The sequence below is a fragment of the Sapajus apella genome, unplaced genomic scaffold (assembly GCF_009761245.1).
Source record: "Sapajus apella isolate SASKATOON/1434 unplaced genomic scaffold, GSC_monkey_1.0 scaffold62, whole genome shotgun sequence".
NCBI lineage: Eukaryota > Metazoa > Chordata > Mammalia > Primates > Cebidae > Sapajus > Sapajus apella.
Genome location: NW_022437002.1, coordinates 7,511,549 through 7,530,518, shown reverse-complemented (window position 1 = coordinate 7,530,518; position 18,970 = coordinate 7,511,549). Strand labels below are relative to the sequence as shown.

Here is an 18,970-nt window from a genome sequence, read left to right as displayed (position 1 = left end):
GACAAAAGTGCCAAGGACACACATTGGGGAAAGGATACCTTGTTCAACAAATGGTGCTGGGAAAACTGGATATTCATATGCAGAAGAATGAAACTAGAGTCCCTGTCTCTCATCATATACAAAAATCAACTCAAAATGGATTAAATACTTAAATGTGAGATCTAGAACTATAAAACTACTAGGAAGAAACATAGCGGAAATCCAGCATATTGGTCTAGGCAAAGATTTTATGGCTAAGACCCTAAAAGCACAGGCTACAAAACCAAAAATAGACAAATGGGATTATATTAAGCTAAAAAGTTTCTGCACAGCAAATGAAACAACAGAGTGAAGAGAAAACCTGTTGAATGGGAGAAAATATTTGCAAAATTTTATCTGTCTTGTGACAGGGGACTGATATCCATAATACATAATGAATTCAGACAACTCAACAGTAAAAAAACCCACACAGCCCCATTAAAAAGCGGGCAAAGGATCTACATATCAAGAATAGGAATGACTAACAGGTATGTGAAAAAATGTTCAAGGTCACTAATCATTAGGGAAAGGCAAATCAAAACCACAATGAGGTATCATCTTACCCCAGTTAGAATGGCTATTATCAAAAAGGTGAAAAGAACAAATGCTGGTAAGTATGCGGAAAAAAGAGAACTCTCATATACTATTGGTGGGAATGTTAAATAGTACAGCCATTATATAAAACAGTGTGGAGATTTCTTAACAAATTAAAGATAGAATATATGATCCAGCAATGATATAATTCATAAATAATAAACTACTGGGTATTACTTACCTAAAGGAAAGGAAATTAGTATATTAAAGAGATATGTGCACTCCCATGTTTATTGCAGGACTGTTCACAATAGCAAAGATATGGAATTAACCTGTCTATCAACAGATGAATGGATAAATGCTTACTTATGCAATGGGAAATACTATTTGGCCTTAAAAAAGAATGAAATCATGTCTTTTATAGCAACATGGATAGAGCCAGAGGTCATTATGTTAAGTGAAATAAGCCAGACATAGACAAATATTGCATATACTCACTCAAATTGTGGGAGCTTAAAAAGTTGATCTCATGAAGATAGAGAGTAGAATAATAATTACCTGAAGCTGGGAAGGATGTGGTTGTGGGGCAAGTGGGGGATGAAGATAGGTTGATTAATAAGTATATACACACAGCTAGATACAGCTAGATAGAAGGAACAAATTATAATGTTCCATGGTAGAGTAGGGTGACTATAGTTAACAACAATGTATTGTATATTTCAAAACAACTAGAAGTGAGGCCTTGAAATGTTCTTAACACATAGAAATGAAAAATGCTTGTGGTGATGGATATCCTAAATACCATGACTTGATCAGTATACATACTATGCATGTAACAAATGCAGGTATCCCATAAATATGTACAAACTTTATCAATAAAACATTTTTTTAAAAATGTAAGTGCCTCTGATCATCTTTCCTCTCCTAAGCTCTACTCCCTTGAGATAAGGCAGAGGATCCAGTTTGTCAGATAAATTGCAGATGTCAGAGATCTTACCCAGTACTAAGCTCTAGTAATAATTTCAGGAATAAAACAGTCAATACTGTATGGCTCCCCAAGTTCTTTCTTCCCTCATTGAACATGTTCACTTGGGCCTAGAGTAATGGATGAGGTCTCTAACAGAGGCTTTCAGGGTCACCTGATAAAGCTTGGACAGTGTTTCGGTTATGAAACGTTTCCCTTTTATATCCCGATAATCGTATAGCTTATGTGACATTCTTGAGGGAATCCTGGACACAAAAGAAGGCATTTCCAGGATAGACATGTCTTACAACTTTCTTCCTTGCTTTTGTCTCCTATTTCAAAGATCTGGATTTTACCAGAGCTGCTAGCAATAACCAGGAAATATAACTTTTTGTTATTTTTTCTTTGACCTAGTAATCCCTATTAGTCCCCTTGACTATTCCCCTTGAGTCCAAATTGATTCCCACCGAGTCCAATTGGTAAGACTTGCCCCATGATTTGCCTCAGAGCTTTTTGCCATTTTATACCAAGGACGAATAGGTAGTCATCCTGTCATTAGTTCCTCTTAGTTTTCCATCCTCTTCTTTTTCTTGCGATAAAGTGCCTTAACCATTATGATTTGTCAGTCTCATTTGACACTCTTGTATAACTTGGTGCTTTTTGACTCACTTGTACTTAACTCTCCCTCCCCTCCCAACTTTTAAACTGTGACTAGAATCCATTGAGTTGATAAACCCCCTCTATAGTTAGACTTATTAATTAAGACATTAGATAGAATATTTTGAGACTGTCTTAGGAAAAGACACTGTTTTTCCTCTGGCCTGCAGGCCATGGCCATTCATTCTCATAGTCCATGTATCTCTAAGTTGGGAGATAGGGTTAATGTCTTTAACAGTCTTCACTGTCACTTCTTGAATATTCCTCCTCCACTTTCATGCAAAAACTTCTGCTCTTTGAGGTTTATACCACTTTCTACCCCTAGTCATTACTCATCTGTCAACCGTCATTTGCCACCCTCATTTGTTGCAGCATATGAGACTCATCTCCTTTCAAAGTCCCATCATCAACCTGGATGTCTTCAGTATGACCCACCTGATACCTGGTTTCCTGACATTTCTTTTGTTCATTCATTCTTTCAATACTTCATTCATATACACACATGCATTTATGTATGCATTTGTTGAAAAAGATTTTTTGAGTACCTACAGTGTAATATTGCAAACTCTACGCTAGAATTAGAGATGCAGGGGTAAAAGAATAAAAGAAGACAGAAAACCAAACATGGTCCTGGAGGTTACAGTGTAGTGAGGGGAAAAGACATGGAGCCAGTGATTGTTGAGCTGAAACCTCCTATGAGGAGTTAACTGGATGGAGAAGGGAGTCAAGAGAGTTCTAGGTAGAGGGGGCAGCATGTCAAAGGCACAGTAAGGGGAGGGAGAATGGTCCATTTCAGGGATGGAAGAAGGCGGGTGGGTTGGAACATAGGAAAGGAGGTAGTGTGTGACAAAAGCTGGAGCCAAAAAGGTAGGTAGGGTTCAGACCATGCAAGATCTTTTTAAGTTATGTTAAAGATTTTGGTATTCATTCTAAGAGGCCTGGGAAGCCATTGAAAATTTTGTTTGTTTAAATTTTTAAGACTTATTTTTCAGAAGAAAATACTACATGTACATTATACAAATTCAAAATATGTAAAAGGATAACAAATAAGTCTCCTACTTCTGTCTTCAGTCACCTAGTTTCCCCTCCTAAAGTTTCATGAATATTCTTCCAAAAATAGCCTATTTAGCCTATTTGTTGGGGAGATATTCTCTCCCCCAACAAATTGTAGCATGCTATACATACTGCTCTGTACTTTTTTCCTCCCACATAATGTATCCTGGATATCATTCTATGTTAGAACTATACAGAGTGGCCTTATTTATCCCAGCAGCTGCATGGATCTTCCGTAATTAATTAATTAATTTATTTAATTTCATTTTCTGTCGCCCAAGCTGGAGTGTAGTGGTGCAATCTCTGCTCACTGCAACCTTGGTCTTCCTGGTTCAAGTGATTCTCCTGCCTCAGCCCTCCCCAGTAGCTGGGATTACAGGCATGCACCACAATGCCAAGCTAAATTTTAAAATATTTTTAGTAGAGATGGGATTTCACCATGTTGGCCGGGCTGGTCTTGAACTGACCTCAAATGATCCACCCGCCTTGGCCTCCCAAAGTGCTGGGATTACAGAAGTGAGCCATTGCGCCCAGCCTTCTATAATTTATGTAACCAGTTATCAACGGATGAATGTTTAAGTTGTTTCCCATTATTTTCTATTTCGAACAGTATGCAGTGAATATTTTTGATACCAGGTCATATAATGCTAATATATTTGTACAATAAATTCCAAGCTTAGCTGCCTTTATTTTACATAGGCTGAATTTCTTCAGAGTATTTATATTAGTTTTCAATTCTATATATTTATTGTCTTTGAATCTCTGTCTCCCCCATCTAAGTTACAAACTCTATCAAAGTAATGCCCAACATGGCAGCAGGTGCTCAAAAATACTTGTTGAATGGATGAATGGATAAGGAGATAAGGATAATAGCTAGGAGGGAAGTAGGGGTGCTTCAATTTTTAAAAGAATGGAGGTCAGTAAGGTTGCTTATGCTTGAGGTAGGAAAACCACTAGAGGACAGGAGTTCAAAACCAGCCTAGGCAACATAGTGAGACCTCCTCTCTACAAAAAAAATAAAAACATAAAAAAATAGCTGGGTGTAGTGGTACACATGTGTAGTCCCAGCTATTTGGGAGACTGAGGTGGGAGGATTGCTTTAGCCTAGGAATTTGAGGCTGCAGTGAGCTTATGATTGTACCACTGTACTTCAGCATGGGAGACAGAATGAGACCCTGTCTTAAAAAAGAGGCCAGGTTCAGGGGCTCACACCTGTAATCCCAGCACTTTGGGAGGCCGAGGTGGGCAGATCACAGGGTCTAGAGTTCAAGACTAGCCTGTCCAATATGGTGAAACCCCATCTGTACTAAAAATACAAAAATGAGCTGTATGTGGTGGCTCGCACCTGTAGTCCCAGCTACTCAGGAGGCTGAGGTAGAGCAATCAATCACTTGAACCCAGGAGGTGGAGGTTGCAGTGAGCCAAGATCGTCTGCATTCCGGCCTGGGTGACAGAGCGAGACTCCATCTTAAAAAAAATAAAAATAGAAAAGAAAAGAAAAATTATTTGAGGGTGGCTACTGTGGGAAATGAAATAAATAATAAAGGTAGAAATTCGCAGAATGACCAGCAAGCCCACTGCTGATAAGATTGGAGACCATTTACTTAGAGTGTGATCAGCCTGTGAAGTTGGATCATTTATTTCCCCAGTTCTTAGAACAGATTTATCCGTGATTGCCATTTTTTCAGACAGGGCAAAGGAGTGGAGAATGTCAGTACTGGAGAGGTTGAAGTGATGGACTATAGAATTGGAGCTGAATAAGGTCAGATATTAAGATGAATCTAAAATATATCTTCTCTTTCTCTTCCTGAATAATCTCATGTATGCTCATAGTTTTTGTTTCCTGTGTGAAGAAAGAGAGAGCAAAGTTCTTCCTAAAAAGAACTTTGAAAAGAGTTCTTTTCACTGGTCTGGTTTGAGCACATAGATCCCGGTCTGGAGAATGGTAAGGGATGAGTCTGGAGAGAGAGGTCAGGCCATGACACACAGAACTTTGAAGGCTACTGTATGAGGTTCAGGAAGGTCACCTAAGGACCATACAATCAAGGTCTGCTCTGTTAAGTGGTTTTACTTTTATTTCATGTAACAGGAAGATACATGAAATTATCTTGTATTAAGGTGTTTGGGGGGAGGGGTGAAAAAAAAAAGAAGGTGTTTCTTATTGTCACTGAAAGGCAGCAGGGAAGCAGTCTGGGCTGGAAATGTGGATCCACATTTGAGAGCAGTGGAAGTTTACATAGCATTAGAAGCCATGGTATGGTTGAAGTTATACAGGGAAAATAACTATATTTCACTATATGGAATCATTTTAATTATTTCTTTAAAACAGAAATATAGCTTAGAATCACTTTTAATTCTTTTTTTTCCCGACTTTTAACTCTTACTATGTTCTTTCTGGGCCTTTGAGCATTCTGGTTTCTGTCTTCTACCTGTTTTGATTTATTTTCTTCTCATCCCTTAGGTCCCAGCTTAGATGTCACTTCCTCAAGGAATTTGACTCTGACTCCTCAAAGGGGAGTTGAAGGTTGCCTCTTCCATGTGCCCTAAATGGGCCTTATATTTTTATGTTATAGTGCTTATCACACTTAATTGAAATTATGTGCTTTATTTTTCTCCTTTTTTATACTCTGTAAGGCCTGCGACACCCACCTATCTCATACAGCTTTTTCTTTTTAATTTTTTAACTTTTATGTTCAGGGCTACATGTGAAGGTTTGTTATATAGGTAAACTTGTATCATGGAAGTTTGTTATACAGATTATTTCATCACCCAGGTATTAAGCCTAGTACCCAATAGTTATTTTTTTCTGCTCCTCTTCCTTCTCCCACCCTCCACCCTCAAGTAGACTCCAGTGTCTGTTGTTCCCTTCTTTATGTTCATGAGTTCTCATCATTTAGCTCCCACTTATAAGTGAGAGCATGTAATATTTGGTTTTCTATTCCTGCCATAGTTTACTGAAGATAATAGCCTCCAGGTCTATCCATATTCCTGTAAAAGACATGATCTTGTTATTTTTTATGGCTGCATAGTATTCTATGGTGTATATGTACAACATTTTCTTTATCTAGTCTGTCACTGATGATTGTTTAGGTTGATTCTGTGTCTTTGTTATTGTGAGTAGTGCTGCAATGAACATTCACATGCATGTATCTTATGGTAAAATGATTTCTGTTCCTCTGGGTTCATACTCAGTAATAGGATTGCTGAGCTGATGGTAGTTCTGCTTTTAGCTCCTTGAGGAATTGCCATACTGCTTTCCACAATGGTTCAACTAATTTATACTTCCACCAAAGTGTATAAATGTTCCCTTTTCTCTGCAATGTTTCCAGCATCTGTTATTTTTGACTTTTTGATAATAGCCATTCTGACTAGTGTGAGATAGTATATCATTGTGGTTTTGATTTGCATTTCTGTAATGATCAGTAATATTGAACTCTTAAAAATATGTTTGTTGGTTGCCTGTATGTCTTTTGAAAAGTGTATGTTCATGTCCTTTGCTTACTTTTTAATGAGGTTGTTTTTCTCTTGTAAATTTGTTTAAGTTTCTTATAAATGCTGGGTATTAGACTTTTGTCAGATGCATAATTTGTGAATATTTCCCCCCATTCTGTAGGTTGTCTGTTTACTCTGTTGATAGTTTCTTTTGCTGTGCTCTTAAGTTTAATTAGATCCCATTTGTCAATTTTGGCTTTTGTTGTGATTCCTTTTGGTGTCTTTGACATGAAACCTTTGTCTGTTCCTGTGTCTAGGATGGTATTGCCTAGGTTGTTTTTGTCTTCCAGGGTTTTTATAGTTTTGGGTTTCACGTTTAGATCTTTAATCCATCTTGTTTTGATTTTTGTGTATGGGATAAGGAAGGGGTCCAGCTTTAATCTTCTGCATATGGCTAGCCAGTTGTCCCAGCACCATTTATTAAGATGTCATTTCTTCATTGCATGTTTTTGTCAGCTTTGTCAAAGATCAGATGGTCATAGGTGTATGGCCTTGTTTCTGGGCTCACTATTCTGTTCCATTGGTTTGTGTTCCAATTTTTGTGCCAGTACCATGTTGTTTTGGTTACAATAGCCCTGTAGTATAGTTAGAAGTTGGGTAACATGGTGCTTTCAGCTTTGGTCTTTTGGTTTAGGATTGTCTGGGCTATTCAGGCTCTTTTTTGGTTCCATAATGAATTTTGAAATAGCTTTTTTTCCTAGTTCTGTGAAGAATCTCATTGGTAGTTTGTTAGGAATACCATTGAGTCTGTAAATTGATTTGGGTAGTATGACCATTTTAATGATATTGATTCTTCCTAATCATGAGCATGGCATGTTTAACCATTTGTTTGTATCTTCTCTGATTTTTTTTCAGCAGTGTTTTGTAATTCTCATTGTAGAGCTCTGTCACCTCTCTGGTTAGCTGTATTCCTAGGTATTTTATTCTTTCTGTGGCAATTGCAAATGGGATTGCCTTCCTGATTTGGCTCTTGGCTTGGCTATTGTTGGTGTGTAGGAATGCTAGTGATTTTTATACATTGGTTTTATCTCCCAAAACTTTGCTGAAGTTGTTTATCTGTTGAAGGAGCTTTTGGGCTGACACTATGAGGCTTTCTAGATATAGAATTATGTTTAATGCAAACAGGGATAGTTGGACTTCCTGTCCTCCTATTTGGATGCCCTTTATTTCTTTCTCTTGCCTGATTGCTATGGCCAGGATTTCTAATACTATGTTGAATAAGATTGGTAAAAGAGGGGATCCTTGTCTCATGCTGGTTTTCAAAGGAAATGCATCCAGCTTTTGCCCATTCAGTATGATGTTTGCTGCAAGGTTGTCATAAATGGTTCTTATTACTTTGAAGTATATTCCTTCAATACCTAGTTTATTAAGAGTTTTTAACATGAAGTGATGTTGAATTTTATTGTAAGCCTTTTCTGTACCTATTGAGATAATCATGTGGTTTTTGTCTTTAGTTCTGTTTATGTGATGAATCACGTTTATTGATTTGTGTATGTTGATCCAAACTTGCATCCTAGGGATGAAGCCTACTTGATTGTGGTAGATTAACTTTTTGATGTGCTGCTGCATTCAGTTTGAAAGTATTTTGTTGAGGAATTTTGCATTGATATTAATCAAGGATATTTGTCTGAAGTTTTCTTTCTTAGTTGTGTCTTTGCCAGGTTTTGGTATCAGGATGATGCTGGCCTCATTGAGTTGGGGAGAAGTTCCTCCCCTTCAATTTTTTGGAATAGTTTTAGTAGGAAGGTACCAGCTCTTCTTTGTACATCTCCTAGAATTCAGCTGTGAATCCATCTGGTCTTGGGCTTTTTTTGGTTGGTAGGCTATTTATTACTGATTCAGTTTTAGAGCTCATTATTGGTTTGTTCAGGAAATCAGTTTCTTCTTGGTTTAATCTTGGGAGGGTGTATGTGTCTAGGAATTTATACACCTCTTCCAGGTTTTCTAGTTTGTATGCATAGAGGTATTCATAGTAGTTTCTGATGGTTATTTTTATTTCTGTGGGGTCAGTGGTAACATCCCCTTCATCATTTCTAATTGTGTTTATTTGGATATTCTCTCTTTTTCTTATTAGTTTAGTTAGTGGCCTATCATATTAATTTTTTCAAAACAACTGGATTCATTGATTTTTTTTTTTGGACTTGATTTCCTTCAATTCAGCTCCAATTTTGGTTATTTATTATCTTTTAGTAGGTTTGGGTTTGATTTATTCTTGCTTCTCTTTCAGTTGTGATGTTAGGTTGTTAATTTGAGATCTTTCTAACTTTTTAATGTGGGTATTTAGTGCTATGAATTGCCCTTTTAACACTGCCTTAGCTGTATCCCAGAGATTCTGGTATGTTATATCTTTGTTCTCATTAGTTTCAGATAACTTCTTGATTTCTGCCTGATTTTCATTATTTACCCAAAAGTCATTCAGGAGCATGTTGTTTAATTTTCATGTAATTGCATGGTTTTGAGCAATTTTGTTAGTTTTGACTTATATTTTCATTTTGTTGTGGTCTAAGAGTGTGTTTGGTATGATTTTGGTTCTTTTGCATTTGCTGAGGATTGTTTTATGTCCAATTATGTGGTCAATTTTAGAGTATGTGCCATGTGCCTATGAGAAGAATGTATATTCTGTTGTTTTTGATTGAAGAGTTCTGTAGAGGTCTGTCAGATCCCTTTGGTCCAATGTTGAGATCAGGTCCTAAATATCTTTGTTAATTTTCTGCCTCAGTGATCTGTCTAATACTGTCAGTGGAGTGTTGAAGTCTCCCACTATTATTGTGTGGGAGTATACATTTGTTTGTAGGTCTCTAAGAACTTACTTTATGAATCTGGGTGCTCCTGTGTTGGGTCCATACATATTTAGAATGGTTAGGTTTTCTTGTTGAATTGAACCCTTTACCATTTTGTAATGCCTTTCATTGTCTTTTTTGATCTTTGATGGTTTAAAGTCTGTTTAGTCTGAAATTAGGATTGCAACTCCTACTTTTTTCTGTTTTCCATTTGCTTGGTAGATTTTCCTCCATCCCTTTATTTGAGCCTATGAATGTCATTATGTGTCGCTCATCCTTACAAGTGACAAGTGAGAAGACAGAATACCATTGGATCTTGCTTTTTTTTTTTGAGACAGAGTCTTGCTCTGTTTCCCAGGCTGGAGGGCAGTGGCCAGATCTTGGCTCACTGCAACCTCCACTTCCCGAGTTCAAGTGAGTCTCCTGCCTCAGCCTCCTGAGTAGCTGGGATTACAGATGCGCACCACCACACCTGGCTAATTTTTTGTATTTTTAGTAGACACGGAGTTTCACCGTGTTAGCCAGGATGGTCTTGATCTCCTGACCTCGTGATCCGCCCACCTCAGCCTCCCAAAGTGCTGAGATTACAGGCGTGAGCCACCACGTCTGACCAGGTCTTGCTTTTTAGCCAGCTTGCCACTCTGTGCCTTTTAAGTGGGGGCATTTAGCCCATTTTGAAGTTTTTTTTTAATCCCTAGCATTGATCATACTTTCTAACACAGTAAATGTTTGTAAATGTTTCTTGATTTCATATGTGTTTACGTTCATCTCTTGCCCATTTGTAGACATTTTGGTTGTTAACCTTTGTGTGCACTTTTATATTTAGCTTTTTACTCTTAGGATTACATTGTAAATAATTTTCCATCTTGCCACCTAGACTTTATAATGACCTTTTAAACATATGTGATAGCTGTTAAGTTGATATGCCATAATTTGCTTCACCATTACCCCAGGAATAACTAATAGAATAGAATATACAAAGGTAGAATGGCCTGCCTTGTTAATGAATTCTCAACTAAAGGAGGTAATTTAAAAGGCTGGAAAATACTTTGAATTGTTTTAGAGGATATTTTAGCTCCAGGTGGGAATTGAACTAAATATATTTTTAAAATCTTTCTTTCCCTGAAATTTGGTAGTTCTCCTATATTTTGTGGCCTCTGTAAGTGACTGTGAATCTTGTGTGTTTGAGTATATAAATTTCAAAATGTTAAAGACATCACTCTTACAAATATAAAGGAAGCATTTGTCAGAGATTTAGCTCATGAATGAGGCAATCAGTGGGCAGTAAAACTGCTTTTGATCAACACAAATTTATGTGGTGAGGAAAGGAATGATGAAGTAAGTTTGTAAGTTAGATGTGAAATATTAATATATTACAGAACACTAAAACTAAAATATTGGAAGCTATGTATATTATTTTTGTTTTAATTTTTGCGACAGGATCTTACTCTGCCTCCCAGGCTGGAATGTGATGGCATCATCATAGCTTAATGCAGCCAGTATCTCCCAACTTCAAGCAATCTTCCTGCCTCAGCCTCCTGCGTAGCTGGGACTACAAGTGTGCACCACCACACCTGGCTGATTTTTTTAATTTTTAGTAAAGATGAGGTCTGGCTGTGTTACCCAGGTTGGTCTCAAACTCCTGAGCTCAAACAATTCTCCTGTCTCAGTCTTCACAAGTGCTGGGATTATGGGAGTGAGCCATCACGTGCAGCCAGGATTATATTTTATTCTGTCCAATAGCATATAACCTCTGGCTGCACATGATGGCTCACTCCCATATGATACATAGATATGGTTTTTATATGCATATACATCAAAATCATTTGTAACTTATCAATATTCTGTAAGTTAACATCTAAATTTAGGCTCTATGCAGTAGTAAATAATGAATCAAACAAAGGTACATTCTCTTAGACCAGAGGTTAGCAAGCTGTTTTTTTAAAGGGCCAGATGGTAAATATTTTAGGCTTTGTGGGCTGTAAGTTTTATTACAGTTACTTAACTCTGCCATGGTAGAGCAAAGGCAACTATAGATAACATTTATGTAAATGAGTGTGACTCTGTTCCAATAAAAACTTTATTTACAAAAACAGGCAACAGCCTAAATTGGCCCCTGAGATGGAGTGTATGGCCCCTGGTTTATTGAATCTATAGTAATATCCTTTCTTTCTTTCATTTCTTTTTTTTTTTTTTTTTTTGAGGCGGAGTTTCGCTCTTGTTACCCAGGCTGGAGTGCAATGGCTGCGATCTCGGCTCACCGCAACCTCCGCCTCCTGGGTTCAGGCAATTCTTCTGCCTCAGCCTCCTGAGTAGCTGGGATTACAGGCACGTGCCACCATGCCCAGCTAATTTTTTGTAGTTTTAGTAGAGACAGGGTTTCACCATGTTGACCAGGATGGTCTCGATCTCTTGACCTCGTGATCCACCTGCCTCGGCCTCCCAAAGTGCTGGGATTATAGGCGTGAGCCACCACGCCCGGCCTCATTTCTTTTTTTTTTGAGATGGAGTCTTGCCCTGTTGCCTAGGCTGGAGTGCAGTGGCATGATCTCTGCTCACTTCAATCTCTGCCTCCCAGGTGCAAGTGATTCTCCTGCCTCAGCCTCCCGAGTAGCTGGGATTGCAGGTGCCTGCCACCATGCCTGGCTAATTTTTGTATTTTTAGTAGAGATGGGTTTCACCATGTTAGCCAGACTGGTCTCAAACTCCTGACCTCAAGTGATCCACCTGCCGTGGCTTCTCAAAGTGCTGGGATTATAGGCGTGAGCCACTACACCTGGCCCCTTCTTTCATTCTTGATTCTGGTCATTTTTGACTACTCTTTTTTTTTCCTGTGGTCTGACTAGAGCTTTATCAGTTTTATTGATCTTTTGAACATTCAGATTTTTGTTTCATTGATTTTTCTCTATTGTTTTTTGTTTAATTATTCTTATCTTTATCATTTTTTTTCTTTACTTATGTTGGGGTTTAATTTATTCTCCTTTTTTCAGATTTTATGACAGAAGCAGAGATCATTGATTAAAAAAAATTTTTTTTTTACTGTCAAAGTTTGGCTTTTATTTTTCCAGATCTTTTTATTTTATTTTATTTATTTTTTCAAGATAGAATCTTGCTCCATGCCCAGGGTGGAGTGCAGTGGCATGATCTCGGCCCATTGCAACCTCTGCCTCCCGGATTCCATCAATTCTTCCGCCTCAGCCTCCTAAATAGCTGGGATTATAGATGTGCACCACCATGCTCGGCTAATTTTTGTATTTTTAGTTTTCTCATGTTGGTCAGGCTGGTCTTGAACTCCTAACCTCGAGTAATCCATCCACCTCAGCCTCCCAAAGTGCTGGGATTACAGGAATGAGCTAACACACCTGGCTTAGATCTTTTTGAATGCAGATAATATATGTAGACAAACAAAAATAGCTTCATTGTTAAAAATGTAAATAATAACATAATATATAGATTTTCTGCAACTTGCTTTTTTAACTTAAGGTATCAAGGGGGATATTTCTATGGCTATATATAAAATTCTACGCCATTTCTTTCAAATGGTACACAATATCCTGTAGTAACTGGATACTGTGTACCATTTGAAAGAAATGGTACACAGTATTTTCATGTTGGCAGAAATTTAGGTTCTTCATCTATTTTACTAATACAAACCATACTACAGTGAACATGCCTGAAAGTGAGAAGGTTTCTAGATGGAAGTACTCTTATTGAATATATCCTCTTTGATGGTCAGAAGAAATAAAAGTACTTTTGCAGGTTTACCACACTAACTACATTTGATGACTCACTCTTTTTAAAAATTTAAATTTTTATTAATTTTTATTTTTTGTAGAGATGGGGTCTCACTCTGTTGCCCAGTCTGGTCTTGAACTCGTGGGCTCAAGTGGTCCTCCCACCTCAGCCTCCCAAGTGCCAGAATTATTATAGGCATGAGCTACCATGCCTGGCTTGATGACTCTGTTTGTTATAAATTTTCTTACATTGTTTAAGGGCTCAACTTTGGGGAAAAGCCTTCCCATATTCATTACCTTCATAAGTTATGGATTTTCTGATGTTCAGCAAGGCCTTGGTTGTACCTGCAGGCTTTCCCACATTTTTCCTAGTGAAAGTTTTTTTTGTTTTTTTCCCCCAGTATGAATTCCTTCATGTCCAATAAGGGTTGAGCTCTTTGTCAAGGCTTTCCCACAGTCATTACCCTGATAGAGTGTATTTCCACTATGAGTTTTCTGATGCCCAGTAAATCTTTCTATACCTGAAAAAGATTTCACATTTAATATAGTGATAGTTTCTCTCCTGTATGAAGTTTTGATTACTAATAAGAGTTGAGCTCTCTCTAAAGACTTTTCCATATTTATTACACCGATGTGCTTTTTCACCAAGATGGTTGTGATGCTCCAACACAGTTATCTCTGAAAGCTTTCCCATATTTCTTACATTTAAAAGGCTTTTCTCAGCCAGGCACGGTGGCTCACATCTGTAATCCTAACACTTTGAGAGGCAAAGGTTGGGGAATTGCTGGAACCTAGAAGTTCAAGAGCAGCCTGGGCAATATAGAGAGACCCTGTCTCTGACAAAAAGTAAAAAAATTAGCCAAACATGCTGGTTGTGCTTCTGTAGTCCCAGCTTCTTGGGAGGCTGAGGCAGGAGGATCTCCTGGGCTCGAAGGTCAAGGCTGCATTGAGCTGTGATGTGCCGCTGTACTCCAGCCTGGCAGAAGAGTGGGATCCTGTCTCTAAATAAATAAATAAGCCTGGGCAATAGAGTTGGACACTGTCTCAAAATAAATAAATAGATAAATAAATGAGCCAGGCTGGGCAATAGAGTGGGACTCTGTCTCTAAATAAATAAATAAATAAATAAAAATTTTAAAAAGGTTTCTCTCCACTGCGTTTTATCTCCTGATGTGTAAGGACTGCCTTTTGAACAGAGTTTCTCACAGTCATGTTTGTAGAGTTCTTCACTGTATGAATTCTCTGATGATTTGAAAGGACAGTTTTGGCCGCGTGCGGTGGCGCATGACTGTAATCTCAGTACTTTGGGAAGCTGAGGCGGGCGGATCACCTGAGATGAAGAGTTTCAGACCAGCTGGCCAGCATGGTGAAACCCCATCTCTACTAATAAGAACAAAAATTAGCTGGGCATGGCAGCACACACCTGCAATCCCAGCTACTAAGGAGGTTGAGGCAGGAGAATCACTTGAACCCAGGCAGTGGAGGTTGCAGTGAGCCGAGATTGCACTACTGCACTCCAACCTGGGTGACAGAGCTAGACTCCCTCTCCAAAAGAAAAAAAAAGGACAGTTTTTTTCTCTGAAAACTTTTCACATTTATTGCTTTTATGGTATTTCTCTCTGGAATAAATTCTCTGATGATTAATAAATGTTTAGTGCTTGAGGAATTTGCTGCATTCAATACATCTGTAAAGTTGCTCACCTATGTGAATTTACAATGATTTAAAAGGCATGATAATGGCATAGTGTGCTCATAAAGACTATTCCACATTCTTTATATTTATGGGGTTTCTCACTAATATGATTGCTCTGGTGGCTAAAAGAGGAAGAGTTGTATTTGAATTGTACTTTCCCACATTCTTTGTATTTATACTGCTGCATCTCTATGGAACCTCTGCCCTCTTAATCCAGGCCTCTTTCTATCGTGACACTTTTTATTTGCTCTTGCAGAACTTCAGAGTATTTTGCTTTAGCATTAAGATCTTTGTTTCAAACCAGTACTCCTGGACTGCACGGGTACCTGACACAACTTCTGATGCGTCTACCCAGGCTCTGCTCCTGGCTGCAGTTGGGTGATTAGTTTTGATTTGAAAGAGAGAAGCCCACAGACACAAGATTCCCATAGTTTTCCAGCATCACATCGCTGTACAGGTCCTGTTAAGTAGCATTACGGTATCTCTGTTCAACCTGGGTACAGGCCACAGCCACATCCCCCAGATGTCAGTGATCCCTGGATCTGGGCCATCTGTCTCCTGAACTGTCTCTCGAATAAGAGCAGAGAACTCTGTGTACACTAATAGTTCTAGAGGCTAGAAATCCAAAATCAAGGTGTTAGAAGGGTTGATGTCTTTGGAGACTGTGGGCAGAATTCCTTCCTTGCCTCCCCGTAGCTTCTGGTGGTTGCTGTCAGTCCTTGGCTTTCCTTGGCTTGCAGCTGTATTACTCCAATCTCTGCCTCTGTCATCACATGTCATTTTCTCCATGTCTCTCTAAATCATTGATTTTATAGACTTTTCTTTTCTGAAATAAGCATTTAAAATTGTGAATGTCCCTCTAGACACTGCTTTAACTGCATCCCACAAATTCTTATATATTGTGTTATTTTCGTTCAGTTCAAAATATTTTCTAATTTCTCTCATGGAGTTTCAACCTATACCTTAGTAAATCAGTATTCAACCAAAACTGAAGGTGACTACCGTTCAGATTTCTGGAGCTCTTTATCTGTGTAGCTTCCTCCTTTCTGGTACCTTGTTGAAACATTCTAGCTACACAGTCACCCTGAACTCTGCCTCCTCAATTCAGCAACTGCCCTGTTGTGCTTGGCTTCTCCTCACCTGTGCCACAGTCTGGAGCATGCCTCCAGCAGAAAGCCAAGGGATTCACAGAGCTCATCTGGTTTGTTTCCTTTCTCTCAGGGATCACAGTCCTGCACTGCCTGTTGTCCATTGTCTAAACACAGCTGTTTTACATAGTTTGTCTAGTTTTCCTATTGCTCACGATGGGAAGGCAAGCCCCATGGCAATTCCTTCTTCAAGAGCAGAAGTGGAAATCACATTGCATTTAAAAAATTAAATAATGGCTGGGTGCGGCGGCTCACACTTGTAATCCCAGCACTTTGGGAGGCTGAGGCAGGCAGATCACAAGGTCAGGAGTTTGAGACCAGCCTGGCCAATATAGTGAAACCCCATCTCTACTAAAATTACAAAAATTAGCTGGCTGTGGTGGCACGCACCTATAGTCCCAGCTACCCTGGAGGCTGAGGCAGAAGAATTGCTTGAACCCGGTAGGCAGAGGTTGCAGTGAGCTGAAATTGAGCCACTGCACTCCAGCCTGGGCAACAGAGTGATATGCTGTCTCAAAAAAAAAAAAATTATATACGTATATATATATAAGCTTACAGAAAAGTACAAATAATTTTCATCTGTGTTGACCTCTTAAGTATGAGAAAATTGACAAATGAGGGAAAGTTGATACAAAGGTAGAAATAGTAGTTACTAATATAACAATTTGTTTTCAACCAACTCTGTTCATTCAGTTAACTGTTACCAAGATTCTTAACTATTGGTGACTATGTGGAAAGGTAAATAAAAATGAGGGAGTATTTTCATCTTTTTTTAAGGCAGTTCTGTTTTCTCTGGCCTTGTAAATTGCCTGGTCTGGTATTAGGTTGGTACCAGTGCTGACTTCCATAGTGCTCCTGACTCAGTAGTCTAGAAGCTTGCCTTTGTCTTCCTTTTATCTTCCAGTTGATTAGTGTCCACATTTAATAAGTATTCCATGGGAGTCAGATTGGCTCTGGCTGATTGTCAGTTGCTTTTATTAGAGCCCTTTTCAGTTGTGTGTACATGCAGACATGATTATCCATATATGCAGTGTTTTGATTCTATTACATATTTTTTCTATGTAATTCTAACATATATTTCATGTTGTAACCCCAGGGCCAGGTCTAGGGTAAGGAGAGAGGTGCCCAGAGCACAGAATTTAAAGAGACAGTCACTTTGAAGGTCCTGTGAGGCAACCCTGCACTGGAATGACTCTGAAAGTGAGCACCTCCTTAAATTTTATACCGGAGGCACTCTCTTGCCTCATCCTGGTTCTGTTTCTATATAGCTGGTATTAGAGACGTATATAACCAGTAACTTAAAATGAACTCACATAATCACTTTCATTTAGAATAAGTTTTTGTTTCATCTATGAAAACAGAGGTGAGATACCATTTCAGAAGAATCAATGCCATGCCTGAAATAATTAAATGAAATAAGTCCAAAGTTTATCCATAAGCAACATTAGCCAGAATTTTGGACCAATTATCTAGGTTACCCACAGCGTGTCACTATTGTATTTATGTTCTATTATTTCTTACCATGACATGACTTGTTATTAGGAAGTTCTTTCTAGCAGAATTGCTCTCACGATTAAAATTTTTAGTAATCTTTACTACTACTCTGGCTGATACTATGATATGCAAAGCCATTTGACTTTGGCAAATAATTTGTTTGAAAAAAATGTATGTGGCTATAACCTGCATGAGGTCAAGAGTACTCAGTCTGTGTTACTGCCAGTTTGCTGGGGAAAATATTCCAGCGTGTTCAGCTACCTGTTCTTCTGGTCCCACATTTCTCACATTGTCCCTGAGAAATGCCTTGGAGGTGAGTGGGAAGTCGTCAAGTATTGGGACTCTGCCTTCTTCCTCCCCACTTGCCACTTCCCTGCATATACTTCTACCAGAATACTTCTTTTCGTTTTTGTTTTGATTTTTCCTGTTTATGAACTGGAATTCTGTGTAAAAGATCTCCATGGCAGGAACTCATTGAGAAGGAGAACCATTAATGAATGTGGAGCAGTATTTCTAGAACCTAAAATATCCTAAGACAAAAAACACTCTCTTTCACATCCTTTGTTCCACTCACTAGATGGCTTTCTCACCCTCTTAAAAACTTGTCTTCAAAATAGCCTCAAATGTTGGTGCTCAGGGCTCTTTATGGAGCAGTAGTTTCTGTTTTTATTTCATCTGAAAATTGTTTTCATTCTTTGTTTTTAGATGCCAGTGAGAGCAGGTGCCAGCAGGGGAAGACACAATTTGGAGTTGGCCTGAGATCTGGGGGAGAAAATCACCTCTGGCTTCTTGAAGGAACCCCCTCTCTCCAGTCATGTTGGGCTGCCTGCTGCCAGGACTCTGCCTGCCATGCCTTTTGGTGGCTAGAAGGGATGTGCATTCAGGCAGACTGCAGCAGGCCCCAGAGCTGCCGGGCTTTTAGGACACACTCTTCCAATTCCATACTGGCGTTTTTAAAAAAATTCCAAACTGCAGATGATTTGGGCTTTCTACCTGAAGATGATGTACCGCATCTTCTGGGGCTAGGTTGGAACTGGGCATCTTGGAGGCAGAGCCCACCCAGAACTGCACTCAGACCTGCTGTATCTTCCAGTGACCAGCAGAGCTTAATCAGGAAGCTTCGGAAGAGAGGTAGTCCCAGTGAAGTAGTTACACCTGTAGTGACACAGCATTCTAAAGTGAATGACTCCAGTGAACTAGGTGGTCTGACTACCAGTGGCTCTGCAGAGGTAAGCATGCTATGAATAAGAAGCAGAGAAATCGTTAAATCTGCTCTTACATTTGGCATACATGAGCAATGAACCTGATGCTTATGGGTAGTGCTCATAGGCTGAGGAGTATATATATAATGCTGCTTGGTATCAGCCAAGTTGGTGTTGCCCAGATGTACAAAGGGTAATTTG

At 38.8% G+C, this 18,970-nt stretch overlaps 1 protein-coding gene across 8 annotated transcripts in view; it reads left to right on the top strand.

Moving 5' to 3' along the window:
- Positions 1 to 18,970, top strand: part of KIAA0319L (KIAA0319 like) — a 126,294-nt gene that overhangs the window by 32,575 nt on the left and 74,749 nt on the right. For 5 of the 8 annotated variants that reach the window (XR_004259442.1, XM_032246905.1, XM_032246906.1 and 2 more), the window contains exon 3: positions 18,273 to 18,796. The exons of the other annotated variants lie outside the window; for them this stretch is intronic. Coding sequence is in view for 4 of the 5 variants with exons in the window: in XM_032246905.1 (XP_032102796.1) it covers positions 18,273 to 18,796 (524 nt within the window). In the remaining variant the exon portion in view is untranslated. The remainder of the gene's footprint in view (positions 1 to 18,272; positions 18,797 to 18,970) is intronic. 8 annotated transcript variants of the gene reach the window in all.